General features: G+C 37.2%; 1 protein-coding gene across 1 annotated transcript in view; it reads left to right on the top strand.

Moving 5' to 3' along the window:
* Positions 1 to 23,162, top strand: part of FRMD3 (FERM domain containing 3) — a gene marked incomplete at its 5' end in the record, with an annotated part of 135,237 nt that overhangs the window by 90,903 nt on the left and 21,172 nt on the right. Inside the window, 6 exons of the mRNA XM_082301922.1 lie at positions 5,084 to 5,181; positions 6,389 to 6,512; positions 17,077 to 17,164; positions 19,001 to 19,089; positions 21,340 to 21,403; positions 22,408 to 22,496. Of these exons, the coding sequence (XP_082158048.1) occupies positions 5,084 to 5,181; positions 6,389 to 6,512; positions 17,077 to 17,164; positions 19,001 to 19,089; positions 21,340 to 21,403; positions 22,408 to 22,496 (552 nt within the window). The remainder of the gene's footprint in view (positions 1 to 5,083; positions 5,182 to 6,388; positions 6,513 to 17,076; positions 17,165 to 19,000; positions 19,090 to 21,339; positions 21,404 to 22,407; positions 22,497 to 23,162) is intronic.

The following is a 23,162-nucleotide window of genomic DNA, read 5'->3' as shown; positions in this document are numbered from 1 at the left end:
ATAGGCTCAGAATGGAGATAGGGAGTGTTGATACCTTCATTGTGTTTTGAGTCCTTAGCATTAGTATTTTTCTTCAGAGGGCATAGAACAAGGAGGGTGATTCTTCCTACATGTGCCTGTTAACCCAGAAGATAGTCATGCAGTTTCTCAAATAAGTTAACAAGGTAGTTCCTACTGCTTTTAATATTAGATATTTTAAGAGAAACAGAATTTTCCATTTTCTTGTGCTTGGATGAAGATTATGCTTTGAAATCATGATAGGTATGCCCTCAGTTCCTAATTCCCCTGCTAGAATTTGGCTTATGACTGATCAGATACATTGAAAGGGCAACTGCCGTATTGACATCAGTGTGGCATGCTTATTGTCACGTATATCTGTTTGAGAAGTGGAGACGTGGGTTTAAGCCATGCTAGAATGAACAGAACTTTCATATTGCTTCAGAAAACAAGAAAACTAATAGGTGATCTCCTTCCCACTCAAATGCACCAAAGGTTTTTTTAAATTATTATATTAGGAATTTTAACACTTCATGCCTATTTATTTTAGTATTAATTTCTGGATATTTTTCCCTTATTTGTCTCACCATTCCTTTTTTTGTATTTGGTAGTAATGTTTTTCTTCACAACCTCCTGAGCCAGTTAGTTCACTATCTGCTATGTCAGGTGCTTTCCTTCCTCTGCCCTAAGCAATTTCCTGATTTCACATATTTTCCCCTAGCTCTAGTATTGCAGGATTCAGTGGATAGCAGTTCTGCATTTGCCTTTCCCACTACGCTCATAATTTCAGAAGACTTGCTCTTATTCCTCCTTAAACACCATCTTGCCCTGTAAGGGAAGCTCTATCCTCTCACTCATTTTAGTTCTTCCCTATTAATCAAGTTCGGCTATGTTGTACTCGGGATGCAGAGACCAGAACTAGGTGAAACATTCAAGATGTGATTACTTCAAGGCTTTAAATAGTGGCAAAATGTCCCTCTGTTTTTTTCATAATATCATTCCAAATGATGCCCAACATTTTCTTGGTTTTCTTTTTGGCCACTGCTGTACTCTAAGTTGATGTTTTGAGAGCTAATAGAGTGATGATTTTTCCTTAATCTAAATGATATCAAAATCCTACTCAAGTACTAGTAAATAAACAAGCAATATATTTTAGCTAATATAATTATTTTTTCTATCTCACAATCACAGAATCAATTAGGTTGGAAAAGATATCTTACATCATTGAGTCCAACCTATGACTTAAAACTACCATGTTCAGTAGACCATGGCACTGAGTACCCCACCTCCCTGGGCAGCCCATTCTAATGTCTAATCACCCATTCTTTGAGGAAATTCTTCCTAATGTCCAACCTAAACCACCTTTGGTGCAGCTTCAGACTGTGTCCTCTTGTCCTGTCACTGGTTACCTGGGAGAAGAGACCGACCCCCACCTGGCTGCACCCTCCTTTCAAATAACTGTAGAGAGTGATCAGGTCTCCCCTGAGCCTCCTTTTCTCCAGTCTAAACAAGCCCAGCTCCCTCAGCTATTCCTCACAGGCCTTGTGCTCCAGACCCTTCACCAGCCTTCTTGTCCTTCTGCGGACTTGCTCCAGCACCTCGATGTCCTTCTTAAAGTGAGGACCCCAAAACTTGACACAAGACTTGAGGTGTGGCCTCACCAGTGCTGAGTACAGAGGGAGAATGACATCTCAAGTCCCTCTGGAGACACTGTTCTTGATAAAGGCTGGGATGCCATTGGCCTTCTCGGCCACCTGGGCACACTGTTGGCTCATGTTCAGCCTTTTCTCTGCATGGCACTGTAAAGCATAGAAAATATGTTCTCTTATTTGTGATATTACATACTAGTATGTAGCAGTTAGTGTTTAGTTGAGATTCATATGCTTTGGCAAGAAACTGGTGCAGTGTACTTGATGTATCTACTGTGGAAGAAAAAATACAAAGTTAGCATTCTGAATAATATGCTTAAAGAAGTCAAAAATTCTTCTGGGTAGAAAGGCACCCAGTCCAGGAATATTGTAAACACATTCATTTGCCCTCTGCCACTCTGTACCTGAGAATGCACAGTACTGTGGAAAACAGCAGTGAGTCTAAGTCAGACACCATGCTGAGATAACAATTTTTGAAGAATTGCTGGATCTCTGGAGGTGACCATATCTGTCAGCTGGAAAGACTGCAACAACTCTGGGAGAGATATTTTCTATGGGAATAAACTGAGTGATGTGACTTGAACAAAATAAAAAAAACCACTATGTGGCCAAATCACGAAGTTTTTCTGTGGGAAAGATTGCTTGCCTCATTGAACATCTTGAAATAGATAAATTGTCAGTTAAGCAGCTAGCAACATGATCTCTGGGAATCATGATGAAAAACAAGAATAGATATTGCTGACCCTTAATCTGCATGGCAGGAAAGGCTTGGCCGACCTGAAGTTGAGTCATCTGTATTGCAAACAGATATTAGATGGAAATGAAGTTATTCCAATGAGAGACATTTGTGAGCGTAAGCACTGAAGCATAAGTTTACTAGCTTCTTGGTAAGCTTGAATACTTAGCACCATAAATCAGGTTATAAAGATATGCCAGGGCTTGGAAAAAACAGCTACGGTGGAAGGACACAAGAAGAAGGAAAATCAGATCTGATTTTGCAAGTTATTTCTGTAAGTGCATACAATTTTAAGTTCATACACAAACCTTAGTGAATTTAGGAGTCAGGTATACATTCATAAGTTTTTACTGATCTAGGATGTAAATTACTACATTAGGATTACAGGAACTGTCTGAAGTTTTGCCAGCCTTTGGCAAAACTTGCAAAAATTCCTTTCAGTTGAAAAGACATTTATCTTCCTCATTTGAAAGAGCTTGAAAGTGTTAGTCCTGTTCCAGACTGTTCTTCTTGCTTTGGAGATCTCAGCCTGTCTTCATAGGAGAGGTGCAGATCAATGTCGTGGCTCTTCTCTGGATTTGTTCCAACAGGTCCACCTCCTTCTTGTGTTGGAGATCCCAGAGCTGGATGCAGTGGTCTAGATGGGGTCTCACCAGAGCAGAATAGAGGGGCAGCATCATCTCTCTTGACGTGATGCTCACACCTCTTCTGATGCACCCCAGCATAAGGTTGGCTTTCTGGGCTGTGATTGCACACTCTTGGGTAATGTTGAGCTTTTCATCCACCAAGACCCCCAAGTCCTTCTCTTAAGGGATGTTCTCAATCCATTCTCCATCTGGCCTATATTTGTGCTTTGGATTGCCCTGGCCCACACGCAGGACTTTACAGCTGGCTTTGTTGAACTTCATTAAGTTTGCACAGATCTTCCTCTCAAGCCTTAAAGTCCATCTGGATGACATCCCTTCCCTCCAGCTGTGTTGACAGACTCCAGCACAGCTTGGTTTTGTTGGCAAATGACAACAAGGATCTTTGATTGTGATCAGCAACAAACTATTTGCTTAGAAATGCCACATGTTGCTCTAATGACCTCACAGCTTGGTTAACAAGCCATGCTCTGAAACCTTGGGTGGGTTTTTTTGGCACTGCTTAAAACCTGAACACAGTCTGGCCTCAAGCTAATGGTCTCTCTGGAGAAGAGTATTCTGTTTTTTGGGAAATCTTACCAGAAGGTTTTTGCACAGGGACTGCTCAACTGCCCAAGTTATAAATGGTATTTACATCAATATACTGAACTTCTTCTGGTACACTGTCATTGCAGATTAAGAATTTTTACTTCATCTCACTGAGACCTTTGGTTCACTCTGTTACAAGTAGTTCCTCTGGGGTCTACCTGTAGAATAACAATACCAACATATGGAAGTGAATTAGTGAGCTGTTAACTGGACATTGATTGCAGGGGGGAAAAAAAGGTGCTGCAAAATTAAAAAAGGTCCTGATATGCAAGATTCCTGTAGAACTTGTAATACAGTGAAGGGATGTGTTCAGAGTGAGAGAGAATTCCTTTTCTCATTGATATCTGTATTTCGTTTATTGTACTCAGTAAAAGTCCAAGGAAAGGCGGAAGATTTCTCTTGCCCTTCAGATAATATTTCCAGGCTTGCTCTTGATGCAGGAGCTCATGGTACTAACAGAAGCAGGAAACTTGGACAAAATATGCCTGACATTGGTGCTATTCATAACACGCATTTTTATTGGCTATGCTGTATGTTGCTCAAGGTCGGAGATGATTGGCAGTGTCAAGGAATGTTCTGAAGGTTTGCAGAAGCCACTGAGTCTTAGTAGAACCCTTTAGATGGTAGCTTTGTCCAGTTAAAGTAATGTTTAAATAGTTTATTTTCCCAGAGGGGTGAAGCAGCTGAATGGTGTGGCTGTAACCAGCTAGGTGCTGGGAAAGGAGCTGCAAGTGACTTGCTGGGCTCTGAGCTGGTCCGTCTCCAGGAGGCTGCTTTGCAGGGGAGAAAGCAGAAGAGGAAGTGGTGACCTTGAAGCTATACCACTCCATTGGCTATTAGAAATAAAGTTTAAAGATGCTCTGTGGTGGAAGGCAGAGGACAGGTAGAAGGAACCTTTTGTTTCCTTCTCCCCATTTCTTTAGAGAAAGAGATGAATAGGAGAGGTCACCCCCCCAAGTAGGTCCCCCATGCCTGTGGCTCTTTAGGCCTGAAGAAGTTATTTCTGCCTTCAAACTTCATCTGGGATTCTTCACAGATTAAAAAAAAAAAACAGAAGAGGGAAAAATCTTCACTGTGGTCAGTGTGCTATTTTGCCAACAGCAAGAGAAAGATTTCCTTGTGTAAACCTGTATATAATGAGAACAGGGGTGCTCAAACAAGCTTACATTACCATAATTTATTTCACATTACTAATGAGCATTGTAATAGATGTATATTTTAAATAAAACATTCTCTATTATATTTCTTAGTGGGTTTTTGTTACTTTTGCTCTTATTATTTCACTGTTATTGATAAAAATCTATTTACCTCTATTTTTTCCCTTGTGGTTGTGCTTTGCCTCTTTTTCCTGCCATTTAAAAGAACAAGAGAAAGATCCAAAGTAGTTGCACAGCTGGTTTCACACTGATACATTAAATCTGTTACAGAAAGATATTATGTTGTTTCTTAAATATTTAAATATATTTCAGATACCTCTTATATCTACAAATAAAAAGGGACATTTTCCATGGCCGTTTGCTGTGCTCCTTTTCTGATGCTGCCTACTTGGGTGCCTGTATTGTCCAAGGTAAGTATGAGCAGCAGGCTTCTTTAAATACTTCACTCATGTGTTGGTCCTATCAAAGCAGCAACACAAAACTTGTGTGACTACTAGTAACGTGTTGTTGTTGTTGTACTGTTTCCCTGTATTGACATGCCACTGCAACGCATAAATAATTCAGCCAGTTAGCCAATGAAAACCAAACTGGAGCTCAAAAAACAATTAAACCAAGCAAGTTATCTTAGCATTTTAGTGAAGAAATATGGCATCAATGTTAGATTCCACTTATCAAAAAAGAAAAACTCTGTTCTGAATCATGAATGGAAATGTAGCCTACTCCATTTGAATTAAGCAGGAGAAAGCGTCATTTGGTGTTCTTTCTTATGTTAAAGAAGACCTGTGTGATGATGGAATCTCTGACAAAAATAGAAGATGTAATTCAAGGGGAAAGAAACTTCATTTTCTTTTTTTTTTTTTTTATTCTCCTTCTGTCTCTCCATTATTCCTTAGGACCAAATTCAGCTATATATCTTGAATTGTACAGAGAGGAATATCATCTATATATCTGATAAGGGAAATCATATGCTTGAGAGTTCCCTTTGTTCCGCCTTAATGTGAATGAAGCTCTTAATGCATTACAAGGCAGTGTATCCAAAACAAAACTGAGCTCAGGCCTTATTAAAAGAGGCTCATTTAGAAAATTAGAACACCAAATGCCAGGTTTGGGTACCTAAGTGACACATCTTTTAGAAGAGAAATCAAGTTCTGCCTGGTACCTTAATTAAAATTATGGCCTGTGTTTCTCTGCTAGAACAGAATTAGGACCAGTCCATACCAGTGAGGATAAATCATGGGAAAAAGGGGAGAATCAGGTGTGCATTGTTTTAGTTCTGCCTGGTACCAGAACGATAGGTACTCAAAGGGGAACGTTGCCTATGCTTCTGTTTTACGGAGCATTTTTCTGCCACAGAAAATAGTTCAGTATTACTAATTAATGCAGTAGTTAATAACGCATTGAAGTTCTCTTGAAACTCATTGATTAAAGTGGCAGTTATAAGGATTTTGTTGTTTTAGCTAATTATAAATTCCTTAAAGAAACATTTCTTGAGAGATGCTGGATTCTTACTGAGCATGGAAGTACCTTGATTTACACTGCATTTACTGACTTCTTTCCGTATTAATTAGTGTTGCAATTGGATTTTTCTGTTTTGTTTTGTGTTTTGGATCTTTTCAGCTGAGCTTGGTGATTATGATCCTGATGAACACCCAGAGAATTACATCAGCGACTTTAAGATTTTTCCCAAGCAGTCACAAAAGCTTGAGAAGAAAATAGCTGAAATGCATAAAAATGAATTCAGGTAATTTATAATGCTGTTTGGTAAAAAGACAGCTAAGAAGTACTTTTATCTGTTTCCAAGTAGCATATGTTAACTTAGGAGGGTTTGTTCCATGAATTATAATCGAAGCTCTACCAATATGCTGTCTAATAAGCTGTGTTTGAAAATATGGTTTCAGCTTAGGCAGTTTTCTCTGCCTGTTAACCTTCATTAATCATAGCTGTTTCCTGCATGACTGCTGGTAATTTAAACTTCATTTGCTTGAAATGTAGGTCTGGTTAGTGGGAACAGCTCTTATGATCAGAGCTGCTCTGGTTGATTAGTGGAATAACATCTTTCATTTATGGATCACATGTTTTTTGCCCAGAAATTTCTGTCTGTTGAGCAATTCTAAAATTCTTGATAGATATTGACCTGATTGAAACTATAATTAGGTTATTTTATCTGTAGGTGGTTAATATAGTGGTGAATTGCACAGAAGTGTATTTAAGTAACTTCCTTGGAAGACTAAGGAGGTGAGATCCAGGACTCTCTGCATGCTCTTTTTTCTAAATTTTTAAATACTGTAACAAAAAGGAAAGGAGAAAACAGATTAGTCAGTCTTCTGGTTTTTAAGTTAAATGAGTTTTAGGAGACAAGTAACAGTGAGCTGTGCAACTGTACCCTCTTCAGGGTTGCCAGTGAATGACATGCAGAGTGTTGAGAGGGAGTTTTCCTGAAGCCCTCAGCATTTTGCTTAGTTGAGGATAATCCTTGGTACATGGGGAAAGGCACAGGATATGCAGAAAATCAAATGAAAGCAAATGATTACACGAAGTAAAAGAGCAGTTTTAATTGAAAGATTACAAGGCTCTTTGCACTTGCTTGCCCTGTGTTTTGTTTTCGTATTTCAATATATGCAAAAAAAGGAGAAAAATTCTTTTTCAGAAGAGTTAGAGCTTAAAACACTTTTTATTTCCAGAAGTCTATAAAACATGTTTTTAAAATAAAGTGCAACATTCATGACAATAAGATTGCTAGTATTAACGTGTCTTCTCTTTTTTCCTTCCTGAAACCTATAAAATTTCTTTGCATTTCTTTCAGTGAAATGATGTTTTAAATGGCATATATCTAACATTTTTAAAGCAGTCCAGCCTGCACTGTACACAGACCCATAGAAGCAGCATTTTAAAATAGGAAGAATAATTTCTTGTTAGTATTGTTCCATGCAGTGTCTGCAGATTTCCAAAGGATAAATTCAACCTTTAAAAACCAAGATATTAATCAGTTAAGACAAGGTGCAATTGAAAAGTCTGATAAATTCAGTCTTTCAAGAACAGGCTAGTGCTTTATTTAAACTTAGAAGAAGAGAAGGAAGGCTGGTAGGCCAGTGCTGGTGGGTTTTATGTTTCGTAACACTGGGAGAGATGTATTTTTCTGTGTTGGTTTGCTTTTTCATTTATGTGTAATTCTGAACATCCTTTGTCAATGTAATAATCTAGTTCCTCTGTTATGAACAACCAGACACACTTTTTAGTTAATCTTTTAAATCCGCTTTCCTGTTGGTGTAATCTGTCTGATCCTGTGACAGTAAATGTTATAAGCTTTCACACAGGTCCCTCTGGGATTCTCCAAGTCCTGAATTCCTGCCATCAGTGGTTGCCCAGCACACGAGGATATCCCTGAATTTCTTCAGTAGTCTTGTTAAGGCATACCACTCATTATTGCCTTTTGGAAATCAGATGGTGTCAGGCTGATTTTTTTTGCTTGTGGATCTGCTGGTTCCTATGAAAATCCCCAGGAAGTGTTTGAGGCATAACTACAATTTATAGAAGAATTATCTTCATATATCCCATTTATATGTTCCATAATTCTCTATTCCATATTTTACCTGTTTGTGTGTTGTGAATTTCAGGCTCAGTGGCTTGTAGCTCTTTGCAACCCTCATGGACTGCCATCTTTCTTTTCTGTTTTCTTTGCTTAAGTCAGCATCTGGTGTGCCTTACCTATTTGTCTATTTTCAGAGAACAAAGTTTCAGAGCTGTCTGGGTAGCTGCTATCTGGCAATTTCCCACTGTAGCTCTGTCTTGCCAAAATTGATCATCCTCTAACATTTGTTACATCAGACATTCACCAGTCACACACAAGTTTTACCTTTTTCTGGATATTTAATCTGTGTATGTCTATTCTAGCAGTACAAATCAATAAAGCATATCCAACATATCATGAACTATATAGAGAGGGTTCCAGTGCTAGATGATCAGATTTACATATCTAGCTGGAAAAAATGATAGGAAAAACAGGCTTGTCTATGGCATTGATTAGCACATCTGCTTCAATGCATCCTTCAGCAAGTTGAATTTTCTGATAAAAATTAATATTGTGCTGCTCAACTAATATTTTTAAAAGTGCTGCAAAGGTTTCCTCAGGCCTTTTCTTACAAGATACTCCAGTGACATGTTAGCTGACATTTAACATGAGAGAACAGATGAGTCTGAGAGCCTTTTTAATCCAGCTGCCATTCATGTGCCTTCAAAATTGTTACCTCTCAGTTTCAGCTCTGTGTCTGATTCTTTGTTTTCTTCACATGTGTAAACAAAGATCGTGACATCTCTCTCCAGCAGTAGGCTCCCATATAACCAAAGCCCGGGGGCTTGGAAGAGGCCAGTTCTTCACTGAATCCTTTGTCAACATCCTTAAGGCCTGTTCATTGGTCCCATCTTTTCTTCTGTCCTACAGAATGAGGGAAGAATTTAGATTTAGAAGGGAACATGAAGGTATGATGGGAGTGTCTGGGAAGCAGCAATAGGGTACTGTGACAGCTTCCAGTGACCTAGTGACTCATTGGGTGTTATTTAGAAGCCTTTTTTATTACTTAAAGCAGATGTATGACATGTTGTCATTATTTCTTATTGGTTTTGGCTATGAAAACTTCACAGGTTTTTAACAAAATATGACCCATTATGTGACTTTCTGTTGCACTTAATTGCAAAAATATAAATGTAACAGACAGAAATTCATAGCAGATTTGTTGAGTTGTGATTATCTTGTGAATTTTAATTAATTATTCTTCCCTTATTAACAAAGGGGGAGGTACAGAACAATACAAAAGACAGAAGAGAAAAACACCTTCTAATAAACTTGATATCAGGTCTCATGTTCTTCAACAGAGTTTCTTACTCTGATAAAGTTCCCTAGTTTTGGAAAGATACTTTTGAGCCAGAGCTCCCAGAGGCTAGCCACCTGAAAATACAGAGATTTCTAAGGGAAAGATTGACATAAGTCCCTATCAAGGGAATTTCTACTTGTAGGACTGATGTTTTGGTAGGGTTTTTCCTTCTGTTTTTTTTCTTTCTTTTTTTTTCCTTTTTTTTTTAAGAACTCACCGGTTGAAAATCATGCACTTTTTTATCCCATCTGAAAACTAATAATCCATTTTTAGTTCTTATATGAAATATTGCACCATGTATTTATAGAAGTGTTATGTAAAAAGCCTTGGATTTATCTGAAAACCTCACACAAATATTTACTTTTTCAAAAAATTTATAAAGCTACATGACCTGTCCGAATGCCTGTTTTCAATGCTGACCTCATATAAGTAAATACAAGTTATTTATTATTCCCTTGGATGGCCAATGTGGATGCAGGCTTAAGATACTTGAGTGTTACTGAACTGGCTGTTGTCTCCACTTTGTGTACCAAATGCTTTGCAGAAGTCATATGTGAAAGACCATCTTTTGGGAGAAGGAAAAGTTTCCTCTGAGGATGTGAAATCACTGCCATATTCTGGTAATAACTATCTCAAAACACATTTAAAGTGTTAAGCTAAAGGGAGTATTTTCTTGAAAACCAGAGTAGAAAATTAATGCTTGTCTTTGATCCAAGCTAAATCAAAAGTGTTGCTTAAATTTGTTTTGAAAGGCATATAACATTTTTATCCTTTGCTTCATCATCTACATTGTAATTACACAGTGAGGATTTAAGCATTTTTCAATTTCCTGTGCTGCTTTGACTCTTACTGCGATCCCTTATCCATACCATCAGTTCCCATGTGGCTTTTACCCTGGTGCCAGCAGGAGCACAGTATATCCCACTGATGCGGCTCTCCAGCTCTTGTGCAGCTGTCAGTGGAGCCACTGGCAAACATAACTACAAATGTTACTGAGTACAATCTGGGAGGCTGTCCTAGAAGGCTTGGCAACGGTTGCTAGAAAATGCTTTTCTTTGTGGGTGTTGTTATAATTTCATTCTAGATTAAAGCAACTTCTTTCATGCTGAGTACATTGAAATTCAGCATACATTGAATACCTCAAAAAGCACTAAAACTAAGTTACCATGTAGTAAGTCCAGAATCAGGTGGATTTATTTCATTTAAGTGCTTCTTGCAATTAAAAGAACATATTATGTGGTTTTATGTGTAATGCTGGTGGCAGACTCATCTACACTTTATATTTAGCTTCTGGTACTACGCTAATCACATTGGTATCTAACAGCCTCGTACACACGAAGGGAATTCAATTGAAAGAACAGACAGTATGCTCCAAAACTTGCAAGTGACATTACAGGAGACAGACCCCACTTTTCTGGGGACCGAGGATTTGTTGAGGTTTAAGTGGAGCTGAGGAGGATGTCTGGAAAAGAGCAGAGCTTGGGCTACTGCAGGGATAAGTGCCTTCCAGGCCTCAGGCCAAAGTCTTTTTAATTCCTAGTGCTAAAAAATATACTGAGGACTTTGGAGGGCCGAGTCCAATGTCCTCTTCATTTCAGCTTTGTTATCCCATACTGCCTTCCTTAGAGTTTCCCAATGTAGGCGTTTAGAGCTGTGTATCAGACAGTATGTTGGCAACTGTCACTGCTACTTCAAAAATAACTAATTCTCTAAGTATTAAAACACCATTGTGTGTGATGTAATAGGTGAATAATTTGATTCTATTCTGCTACATTTTCCCAGTGTTTTCACTCCAGAATTCGTATCAGTTGTAATCTGCATGAATTAGACAGATGGTTGGAATGTAGTCACCCAGTCCTTTCCCTGAAGGATTCTGTGTGTGCTAATTTCCTCAAAGCTTTTTTCTTCTGAACCATACTTTTCCAACAGAAGTGTGCTTAAAACCAATTCAAATCAAGGAACTGTTCTTGTAATTCTGGATTGACTAACTAGAAAGTAGTGAGATATTCTTTTGTTGGATTAGTGTTTGCATGGCACAGAGAATATTTCCAGAAGATTTACGGTGAGGCACAGCTTTATGTGAGCAAGAATCTAATGGAAGAGGCGGGTGAAGCAGTAATCTAGAGAAAGGAACTTCACAGACAAAAGAACTGACTTTGCCATTCTCTTTTGAAAAACGGAAAAGATATATTAATACATGGGATTTTTCTTTTTATATAATTCCAAGAAGTAGTCAGTAGAAAGGATAATCTGAGTTGAAAAGGTCGTAAAATTTATGGCAACATTGAAAATTTTTTAGCTTTAGGAGAGATTTGTCTTGTGTGTGTGTACTTGTGCATACACTGAATTTTTTTACCTTTTTATTCCCTGGAAGAGTGGTCATAATCATGATCTAAAAATGTCATTGTTTCTATCATGCTAGTTGTTGACTGTCTCACGGTGAGGTTTGGATTCAGGTTCTGCGTACTTAACACACTGTTATATTCAGATATCTGTGTGAAATTCTCCAATATATGGATTTCTTCATCAACTGGAAGGAGCTATTTCCTCTGCCCCCCTCCTCCCTCCTCACCTCTTCTCTATTTGGAGAAGGCTTTATGGAATAGGTGTGTCTGAACCAGAAATTTTAATCTACTGTGATAATGAAACCAGAAAGCTTAGTAGATTTCTCTGTATCATGGGAATACATTTTAAATTAATAATAGGTAAATTAAAACTGCATCTCTTCTGTAAGTGTATTCTGTCTTTGAACACACTAAAAGCTGTCTGTGTCACTACATCACTTTACGAAATAAAGATGAAACACAAATGTCTGAACACAGACTTCCGAGACACCATCTCAGTCTGATCTCTGCAGTCATACAAATAATTAGAAATGTTCTGGGAGAAGGAATTGTGTAAGTGGCGCATATCACCACAGCATGCATGCTGTAAAATTAAACCCATAAGCCTTTAATAGACTCAGTAAAAGAGTTTGATTATTGTTTTAAAGTGATTATTTGGGTTTTACTGAGATTCTATCTGTCTGAGAGAAAAAACAATTTTGCAGTAAAAGTTAAAATTGTTATTTAACTGTTCTGCAGCTTTCTAAGTTCAGTATGTTTCAGCAGTTTTCAGCAATTCATTTACTTCCTAGATGATAATGTCTCTTTCTGTATACAGACCCATTTAAAGGCTTTCCTCTGCCTTCAGTGCCAGGCTGGGCAGTTCCTGGGGAGCTGCACTGCTGCTTGGGCAATGTACTGAGGCTGGCCTTACTATTCTGATAAACTGAACAACAGCCTACAATGCAATTTCATTTACCAGTATCTTCATTTAGTGCTTTTCTTTGAAATTATCACCACTGGTGTTCTATTTTTCCACTACAACTGAAACATTAGCAATCATAGCAGGTTTATTTCAACACCACGTAGCACCATTATTGTGACTAAAAACAGTAGCAAACAGACTTAGTTTAAAAACATCTCTACTATGTGCTAAAATCTTCTGAGATTAAAGTAAAAGCTGATCAAGACCATTAGCACTATAATTTTGTCAAGCTGGAGTCTCAGCTACATGCAAAATGTTTTAAAGACACAGCAGCAAAACCTTATTCATGTGGTAAGCAGTTGTGTGTACAGTGTAGCTAAATGCACTGATTTTTTATGCAGAGTTCTAAATTTACTTAATGTTAAAAGGAAACACAGGTAACCCTGTTCTGCCGAAGGATGTCCTCTACAAGCTCTGGGATATAACAGCAAGAATATTTAATAGGAGGACATTCTTCTTGAGGTTGTTACTGTTGTCTCTCCTGAGACCATGATGAAATACGACCATGGTTGCAGGGCAGGGCAAAGAGTGAGCCTGTGTTGTTTAAAGCATTATGGCTGGTTTCCCTGGTTTGCATGGAGGGGAATGCATGATGTCGCTAGAGACCAGATCATTATGTACATATTTATTTATTATTTTATTGAAAGACATTAATTCATCTTACAAACAATGAATGTCCAGAAATCAAACATAGATAGGACATACTCTAGTAAAGTATTGCTGTTGTATTCTGCAGCAAGTACCTTTGCTTGACATAGAGATGAGGCAAAAGGGTGGGCTGTAATTGTTATTATTACTAGTCTGTTAATAGTACGATCTTACATCACTTCATAAGTCAATAAGAGGATCAGGGAAGACAAATCAAGTGACCTCACTAATGTCATTGAGGAACCAAGAAGGTGAGAATAACATTGAAAATATTTTTTCTTTGTTGTTATTACTCTATGGTCTTTGTTAAAAGGCATTAATGCTCAATCCTGTGCTATTTCATCCTTAACTTTTACTGAGATTTATGACTTTGGTATGTAACAGATACATTTTTCAAAGGAAAGGTATGAAAGGGAGAAAATTCTGGAGCAAATTGGTATTGGCAGCGAGTGAAGCAAGAAGACCTTCACTGTGACACACCCTGGAAGTTACTCCCTGCTGAGCTTCCTTGCCTTTGAAGTGCTTCAGAGTTAGGGACCCTGTGGGGAGCAAAAAGAGCTTTTGCATCCTCTAGTGCATACTTCTCATGAGCCTCAAGTTAAAAACAGTGTGTTGCATACTTCCCAGTGTTCTGTTGAAATATTTGTTTCATTAAAATTTTATTAGGAAATTTTGGATTGATAGATTTCCAGGTCGAATCATTAATTTGTAGCTAATGGCTGTGGAGCTCTAATTTCACAAGTAATCCACTTTTTATCATTTTTATGGTATGCAGAAACTTTTCTGAGTAGTGGTTTCTTTTGCTGGTCCTCTTCAATACCTTTGTATGCTGCAGATGGGTGCTGTAGTGCCTGGAACAGATAGAAAGGGAATATATATTTCCCTTAATGCTGAATATATACTGAAAAATAAGGTCAAGAGCAGTAAATGCACTGAGAGACATGAATTTCCAAAGAGTACTGGGTTCCAAAAAAGCAAAGATGTGTTGCCTAAATATTCCCTTTCTTTCCACTGTAAGAGGCAATAGTTGAAATACTTCAGTAAGTGAGTACACTATAAATTCTTATGTAGGGCTGTTTATTGGACATAGAAAGCTTAAGGGCTTTTTAACAAAGAAAATCAAAGGCATATCTAATGTTAGATCAGTGATTGGTAAAAAAAAATGTCGACTTTGCTGATAGGATTTGCTAGAGTTATATTTTTATTTAGTAAGAAAAATTTCATTACTAAGTTACACACAAAAAGCATATTATCAAGGCTTAAATATTAATCCTTTGATAAGAGATGAATGAAGATTTTTTCATTTGATATTGTCCTTGACTCTTGTGCTTTGTGATATTCTTTTAAGGCTTTGCACTGTAGCCATCTGATTAGCCTGTAATTGGTAATCAAATCAAATTTGTCAATGTCTTCTGCTTTTTTTTCCCCCAAGTACTGCAGCTTGTTTCACTTAATGCACACAAAATTAGCATAGTTTCAGAGGCTATAGGGGAGCCTGATAATATTTTTTTTAAATGTCTCTTTAACAGTAATAGCAAGTTAAGATGTTTTACCCCATTTGAATATGCCAACTCCCCAGACAATAATGTTACAAATTACTTGTCACTTTTTGATCCATTGAATCCAGAAGATTGACTATCCCTTGTACCAGCAAACAGAGGTGGATAAAAAAAATACATTTTATGATCCTTTATTTTTGTAAGGCCTAATACCCAATAAACACTCAAACTGTTTGGCTTTTTACTATGCAACATAACTATTCTAAGTAATTTAGGTCAAACTAGTTAATTACTTCTGTCAAGTGCAGTCGACTGGTACATGAAATGAACTTGTTGCTCTTTTAGGGGTCATTTATGGTCTTACAGTTGTGACGACACATAAAGTTGTGATTTACTAGTATTTAAAATGGAGAAAAAACTTAGTAGACCTACCAAAAAGTTGACTGGAAAAATAAGCATTTTTGTTTTGTTTGCTGCTTTCTTGCTGCTTTCTGCTTAATTATTAGCTATATAAATATACATTTGTAATTTTTGGTGGAAATGGTGAGAAAGAGACCAAAGTAGGAAAGAGAAAGAAGTCCACTTCTTCTCTAATTTTTTTTTTTAATTTAGAAGCAAAACATCCACAAAAATGTGGTCTGAAATAAAGTGAAGGCTGTGTAGTGTCAAAAGAGGTCCACAGCCAATACTGAAGAAGCCCAAGAAATATCATGGGGTTGACTAGGAGAGGATGAACAGTGAAGTAAAAATGAGTAATTTTAAAACTGTGTAACAGAAAAGGTTATTGATACTTACATTGCCACAGGTCATCATCCTGTTATGTTCAAAATAGGATTTGATATCCAGAAGCATGCTAGATGTCGTTTTAATTGTTGAACTGAATTTTAGGCCAGATACTGGATATCATATGTCAATACTTGTTGGTTTCTACCTGATGGGGAATAACAGGCTTAGAGGGAAATTACTGGGAAATTGGCTACACCAATCCACAGTTTTAAGTGTTGTTTAAGTGTTTAAGTGTGAAGTTTTAAGTGTTGATTTCCATGTACAATTGGTCACAGTGTGAGGCTGGATTCACAAAAAAATTTTGGGGTAGAATAAAGTATGACTATTTCTATGTTCCTTCAAAATTTGTTTATGGCTCTTTTCTAAATTTTTTTTTTATCATTTGCATGAGAAGTGTTCATGAGGCCTGGCTTTCTAAAGGTCCTAGGCACTGTTCATTATCATAAAACCATATTATCTATCAGAATCATGTACTCTAGTCAAACAGGTACATAAATGAAATAATACTTGAAACAGTTCACTTTCAAATAGGCATTGTAAATCTGTGTTAGAGCTTATTGTAGTGGCAGGAGTTACCAAAAATCAAGTAAAGATTACTCTAGATCTCAAGTCTTCATGCCACATTTCAGGCTTTAGTGTATATTTGCTGTTGATTATAAACCCCCTAAAAATAGGGGTGTATAAATGGAAATGCTGACAGATTCTGAGCTATCATGTTGGTAGCAGGCACTGCTATAATTAGGCATACATCTGAGTAGGCAGTGTAATATGATTGCTGTGTTTATACCCTGCACTGGAAGGAATGCTTGTTAATCTGCACAATCCTTTTGAATGTGATAGGGAGCAAGAGTTTGTGGAAAAAAGATGCTGAGGTTCATTTCATACTCAGGCTGACATGAGGGTATATCAAAAGACAAGAAATACTTGCAGGATATTAGATAATTCTGGTTAGTTGTTGTTATCTCAGGATTTATAAAAACATCAGAATTTACCTGAAAAAGCACTGTATGATTCAGCAGAAGAGAACATGTGAAAAGTTTTCTGTCTTTTTATTACAAACAATACATGGTTGAAATAGTTTGAATGTCACTAAAACCTTTCCTTTCCTCTGTCCTTAGGAATTTAAACTCTCCAGTCAAAAAGTCTTTTCCACTTTTCTTTTTATATAAAACTCCTTTTTCTTTTGTAATTTCAGAGGTCAGAGCCCAGCTGTTGCTGAATTTAACTTGCTTCTTAAAGCAAATTCTTTGGAAACTTATGGTGTTGATCCTCATCCTTGCAAGGTAACAGTTCTTTTTATTAACCTTTAATAAAATGTTCTTTTTACTAACAGTAATGGAATTGATTTAGCTCTGGTTTTTATCCAGGCACAAATAGAGAGTAATTTGTAAAACACCTGCCCTGGAAATAGGTATTATGCTTAAGTCTTGGAAATACATATTATGCTTAAGTCTTGGAAATACATATTATGCTTAACATTTGTGCATCAGTCAAGAGAAAGGTCTCTCCAGGGGAAACAACAGAAGAACATCACAGGAGAATCTAGTGGACTGTCATGACATAAGCTCTGATTACAGTCCATAATTTCTTTGCATTTAAAGCAAAATTCCAGGACTGATTTTTTTTTTTTTTTTTTTTTTTTTTTTTTTTTTTTTTTGGCCAAGGTTTTCAGTATTCAGCATTATTTTGACAAGAATATGCAACAAATTGATAATCCATGGCAGATCAGTTTTTCAAACACCACCAAAATATGTAAATCTTAGGAAGAACAGCAAGCCAAATGTACAAAGAGAACCCACTTCCCATTCCCACTTTCCACTTTGTTGTTTTATGGTCCTCTGTAAGAAGGTGATCTTAATCACCAGTTCTGATTATCCCGCATGTCTGCATTTTAAGTACTTGGTTGTATCTGCATAATCTGCAGTGTTTATCTTTAGTGTGACTTGCTTTGTGTTTGAACTGCTGCTTTTGCTGCAGCTAGGGTATTATCTGCTGGGACAGATGTTACAGTTCAGTTAGCTGTTCTGGTGGTGAGCACCCTTAAGCAGTCGGCTATAATGTAAAACTGCATAAGATTTTGTATATACTTTGTCAAGAATGGTGCTCCTGTGTGAAAGACAGGGTCTGGTTCAGAGCTCAGTGAAGTCAGTGATGTAGTAAACTTTATTTGAAACTATACTGCAGATTTTAAAAAGGCATCCCAGAGACTTAGGTTGGCACTTAGAGGCATAACTGGCTCAGGATTTTCTCTTTACCTGTGTGGCAGGGCTTGTAGTGTAGGTGACAAGCACAGGTTCATCACCCATGCTTAAGGAAAATTTGTCCATCTTCTGGCAGTGACTGCAAAGCAAGGTTCTTTGCTGGCCCCTTTTGACATGCTCCATCCGGTGCTGTGGCTGCCACTCCAGAACCATCCTTGTTTTTGTTCCCCTTTACTTTGTTGGTGAACCATAAAGCATAATAAAGTTGACTACCTTTAGCAAGGTGAAGGTATAGAATTTGGGATGGACACAAAATCCAGTTAATATAAAATTAATCTCAATCATTAATCAAAAATGATAAGCCAGAACTTTTATTGTGGAGTTGAATTTTAAAAATTGTCTTTTCTATTTGAAAGGCAAGTACCACTATATCTTCTAGTTTGTACTGAAGAGTACTTGAGTACAAAACAGAAGCTTATAGTAGTAAATGCTGTCTGACGTCAGCAGTATTTCCAACACAGCTTGCAGAGGAACAATATATTGTGAAATATTAAAAAATATCAGTGTTGAAGCAGATATGAATCCCTGGTTTGTAGTTAGTCCTTCTGCTAAGAATGGGACATACACACAAATATGTTTGCAATAAATTTGGTAAGTCTACCTAAGGAGTCCCTGTTGTCATCAGCTACAGGTAGTTGGAAACAAAGCATAAGATGCTGTTACACACTTAGATGTCTAGAAATAAATGAGGCCTGTATTGCCAAGAGCAGTCCTTTTCTTTAGAAGTGTAAAATTTGAAGGCAAAACTTGTTTTGAAACGGAAAACAAAATAGGGGTAATCTAGAATGGAGTAACAATTTATGCTATCAGTAAGAAATACCTCAGAGGAGAAAGTTATGTTTCTTTTTCTCTTTCAAGGACTCATTCGGGACAACTACATTTTTAGGATTCACAGCTGCAGGATTTGTAGTTTTCCAGGGGAATAAAAGAATTCATTTATTAAAATGGTAAGCATATGATGTAAGAATATCTTAATAAATGAGCGTGTCTTCTCCTGTGTCTTCTCTTCCTACCATCTTCACCTGCATTTGTTATCTCCAAGGAGAACTATGTGAATATTATTTCTCCTGCCCCATCGTGCTTCTGTTTTAAATGATTTTAGATAACAACAACTACAACTACAATGATAACAACAATGACAAAACCAAATTTGGTCTCATTCAACTCCCAATGAAAATTATGCCACAGGGTGCATTAGTCAACATAATTTACAAATACTAAAACTGAGTAAGTTGATTTTTCAGCTATGCTGTAAATCACCAGTGAGGTATATTGGCAGAGAGGTCTGGAATAATTTACAATTCCACCTTCATCTTTATTTGGCTCTTGGAAATATTGCAATTTCCTCATTTAATTATCCTCAATTTGAAAATTATAAAAGAACTTATTTGGTAAGCAGAGGAGGACATGAAAATGCCTTTGAATTTTTACTTTTTTAGTATCTATTTTTAAGAAATGGGCACTTATGCAATTGTCCTTGGTTTGCCTGGTTTTGCTTTTTCTTTGTATTCCTGCATTTAACTGGTTAGCCTCAGTCAGCCACATTTGAGGAAGAGGTAAAACTGAGCTCCTGCAGATGATGTTAAGAGCAGCTGGCCACAGCCTCAGCAGGGTGGTGCAGAGTGATCAGTTATGCTTAGACACTGATAATCTCATTTTAGCCCCGCTGCTACATGCATGCCAACATCAGTTACTTAGGTGTGACTGTTCCATCTCTGAGCTCTCAGCCTGTCTTGTGGGATCAAGATGGGCAGAAGGTGAAAAAAAGGTGAAGCTGGGCTGCTTGCTGCATATCTCTAGAAACTTCCCTGAGTGTCAAATAACCTGAAATCCTTGGAAGTGTAAAGTCAGTGTAGTCCTGTCCGTACAGTTGAGTTCCCCATGGAGCTCTGGGGACATGCCTGTCAAAAGCCATCCATTTGCAATCCTGGATTTACACTGTAGATTCCCTAGGGTTTATTGCAGGTAGCTGTGGTCACAGTACTTCAGTGGTTTGTGGTTTTGGCATAAAGAAAATACAACTTTAATGTCAGTCTATGGCACACTGAGGAGTGAGTTGTACTTGCCAAGCACGTGTCCACCATCCCGTCTCACAGCATTTCGCTTTTCTTGTTATTTGAGGATAATGTGTTCTCCTAGCAATCTAGGCATATTTATTAAGTGCACTAATACATAAACCAGATTAAAAAAAAAAGCAGTGATAGAGGAGAAGCCAATAACTGTCTCAGTGTTACAGTAGATCTTGGAAGGTCAGTCTGGTGAGATTTATCTGAACAGTATGTACTGCTTCTTCCGTTTCAGAGGCCTAGAATTGAGCACTAGTAGCTGTAACTAATTTTTGCTGAAATTTGCACTACACAATAAAAATCCAAATTTGTATTTGAGATTTTCTTTTCAATGTAAAAGCTTTCTCAACCGGAATGATTTTCATTTTTCACATGTAACAGGAAAACTTGTTATAAAATGTCAGGTATACATTGTCCTTGCCTCCAGATTATTCCTATTTCAACTCTGACATCCAAAACCCTTAGGGAAGTTTATGAAAAACAGTGGTGTCTCATTTTAACTCTGGTAATGACAAAATTCCATTAAAATTTAAGCAGAGGTATCACATTGCCTTTTTATGGTGCACTGTCATTCCATATGAAGACTGAGAGCTCAACTTTGATTAAAATAAATTTTGATATAGCTTTTGCAACTTGTAAGGCCCATCTATAACAAGTGCTGTCAAACATATTCTTTTTCTTCTTGTTGTGTTCTGTAATAGTCAGTTACCCACATGTGTGATATGAAGCCCCACATAAACAAATATAGATAAAACAACTTTATATTTCCCTCAATTTAATTACAGTAGACATTGTAAGACTTTAAGACGTAAGAGGAATTACAAACTGTGTCATAAACACAGTGCAAATATTATCTTCTGTCTACCTTTAATTTCCTCTTCACTTTCCAGCAGACAAAGTTAATTCTCTGAAGGTAGATAAGGATGCAAAAGAAATACTCTGGGCTTATGTACTCTAAAAAATTTAGACTATTAAATGATTTTATCCTAAAACTTGTAAGGCCTGTTGAGGCCTTTTGTCATTTGATAGCCTGCTTGACTTTGGTAATCAGGGAAACTTGCATGTTAGTCACTTTTCTTACTTGTAGATCTATCTTTTTTTCCTATATTTAAATATTTTTTCTCTTTCTAGGTGTGATGTCTATAAACTGAAATTTGAAGGGAAGACTTTTTATGTGTTTGGAGCTCAGAAAGAGGTTAGGTTTAATATTTTTACAGAACTCCTCTATTTGATAAAGATTGTATAGGACAACCTATTTTTTAACTAAACAAACTTCTAAATAATCAATAATTGTATTTCATATTGTAACTAAAATATAGAATATGAATGAATGTGAATATTGCCCTTTTGGAAAAAAGTGTCTAATTTGCAAAGGGTTGAGACATTTCTCACTTAATATTCATGCTGTGCTATGTGGATTGTTCATGATTTTGGTTGCCTTTGCAGTCAGGCTTTAATTTATTTTAAAGTGCTAAAGCTGTACCCACCCACTCTAAAATATAGAAGATGTCTGTATATGACTGAAAGTCAAGTAAGCATTGATACCAGGATCCATGTGAGGTATTTTTGGGTAATCACAGCTGTGTCCTCAAGTCTTGGTCAGCTGAAAAGGTCTGTCCCATATGGTTAGGAGTCCTACCACTGCACTTTTGTCACTAAAATCCTAGAGGCTTTTGGCTACAGCATGTTACAATCAGTTCTTTCCCTAGGTCAGAGTGATATAGTCTAAGGTTTTGAATGGAGGTGAGGAAAGAAAATGAAGGAAAGAAATAATGTTAGAGGTATCAGGACTGCTTGTGTGGTTGCAAAATTTTGATGGTAGGATATCAAGTGGTAGGGAGGAGGGAGAGGCGGATGGTAAGCAGGGCAGCAACAGTGTGATGTAGAATATTGAACACAGGGACTTCCCTCCTTTGTTTTTGACCAGTTATACAGTTATTTTAAAAGCCACTTGTACATAGGCTGTTCCAGGCCCCCTCAAAGCATCTCCTTTTGTCTCTGAAAAAATTGGCTGGGCAGTTTAAATATTAGCTATGGGTGGATTGTACATCTGTGGGTGAACCACAGATTTACGCTACACAGGAAAACTTGGTCTTCCGTTTATCTGGTTAAAGGTGATGCCATTGGGTACAGCTATTCCTATCTTTGAGAATTCAACATTTTCACTGCTTTCATTTGATTTCTTTTCCTTCCGCGTAGAAGAAGGCTGTGCTGTCATTCCATACCTCTACACCAGCAGCCTGCAAGCATCTTTGGAAGTGTGGGGTGGAGAACCAGGCTTTTTACAAGTATGTACACCCAAAGTCACTATCCATACTAAAAGTAAAAAAAACGAGTGAATGTGAGTAGAATGTACAATGTGAAATGTTTCATTTAATTAACAGAATGCAAAATGCAAACAGAAAATATGCAAGCGAATGGGGGATATTAATTCACTTCAAGCCAGTATTAGAAATTGTTTAAAATCTAAATGAGACAGAAGGGTTTTGGCTCTAGCACATTGTTTTTGCTGCTCTGTAGTGAGATAATGAATGGACACAGTACTGCACTTGTGTCTGGGAACATCACTGTTAATCTTAGCCCTGCTGTGGAATATCTTGAGAGTGAAGGAAACAATCTGTTAGGCTTGAGTCTCTGGCCTCTTCTGCCAGGAGGTAGTTGTTCTTCCACTTGAAATCCGAGGCTTAGTTAGAGCTGCTTGAAAAATAAACAGTTCTATGATTTAAGGAAGAAAATGTTCTTAGATACATTTTGAAAGATACCTGTGATCTTGTTAAACATAAAAAGCCTGTAAAGTGACAAAAAACAATAACAAAAAGTACTATCTACCTCCCTATTCCCTGAAAGGGAATGTGATAATAATTTCTCATTAAAAACTCTTCTGCATTCTTTTTGCCCTCCACTGGCTTCGTTAGATTTGTTTATTGATGCTTCCCTTTAGGCATGTAGGTTTT

This window comes from Coloeus monedula (assembly GCF_965178545.1).
Source record: "Coloeus monedula genome assembly, chromosome: Z".
Taxonomy (NCBI): Eukaryota; Metazoa; Chordata; class Aves; order Passeriformes; family Corvidae; genus Coloeus; species Coloeus monedula.
This window is presented reverse-complemented; position numbering and strand designations above follow the sequence as displayed.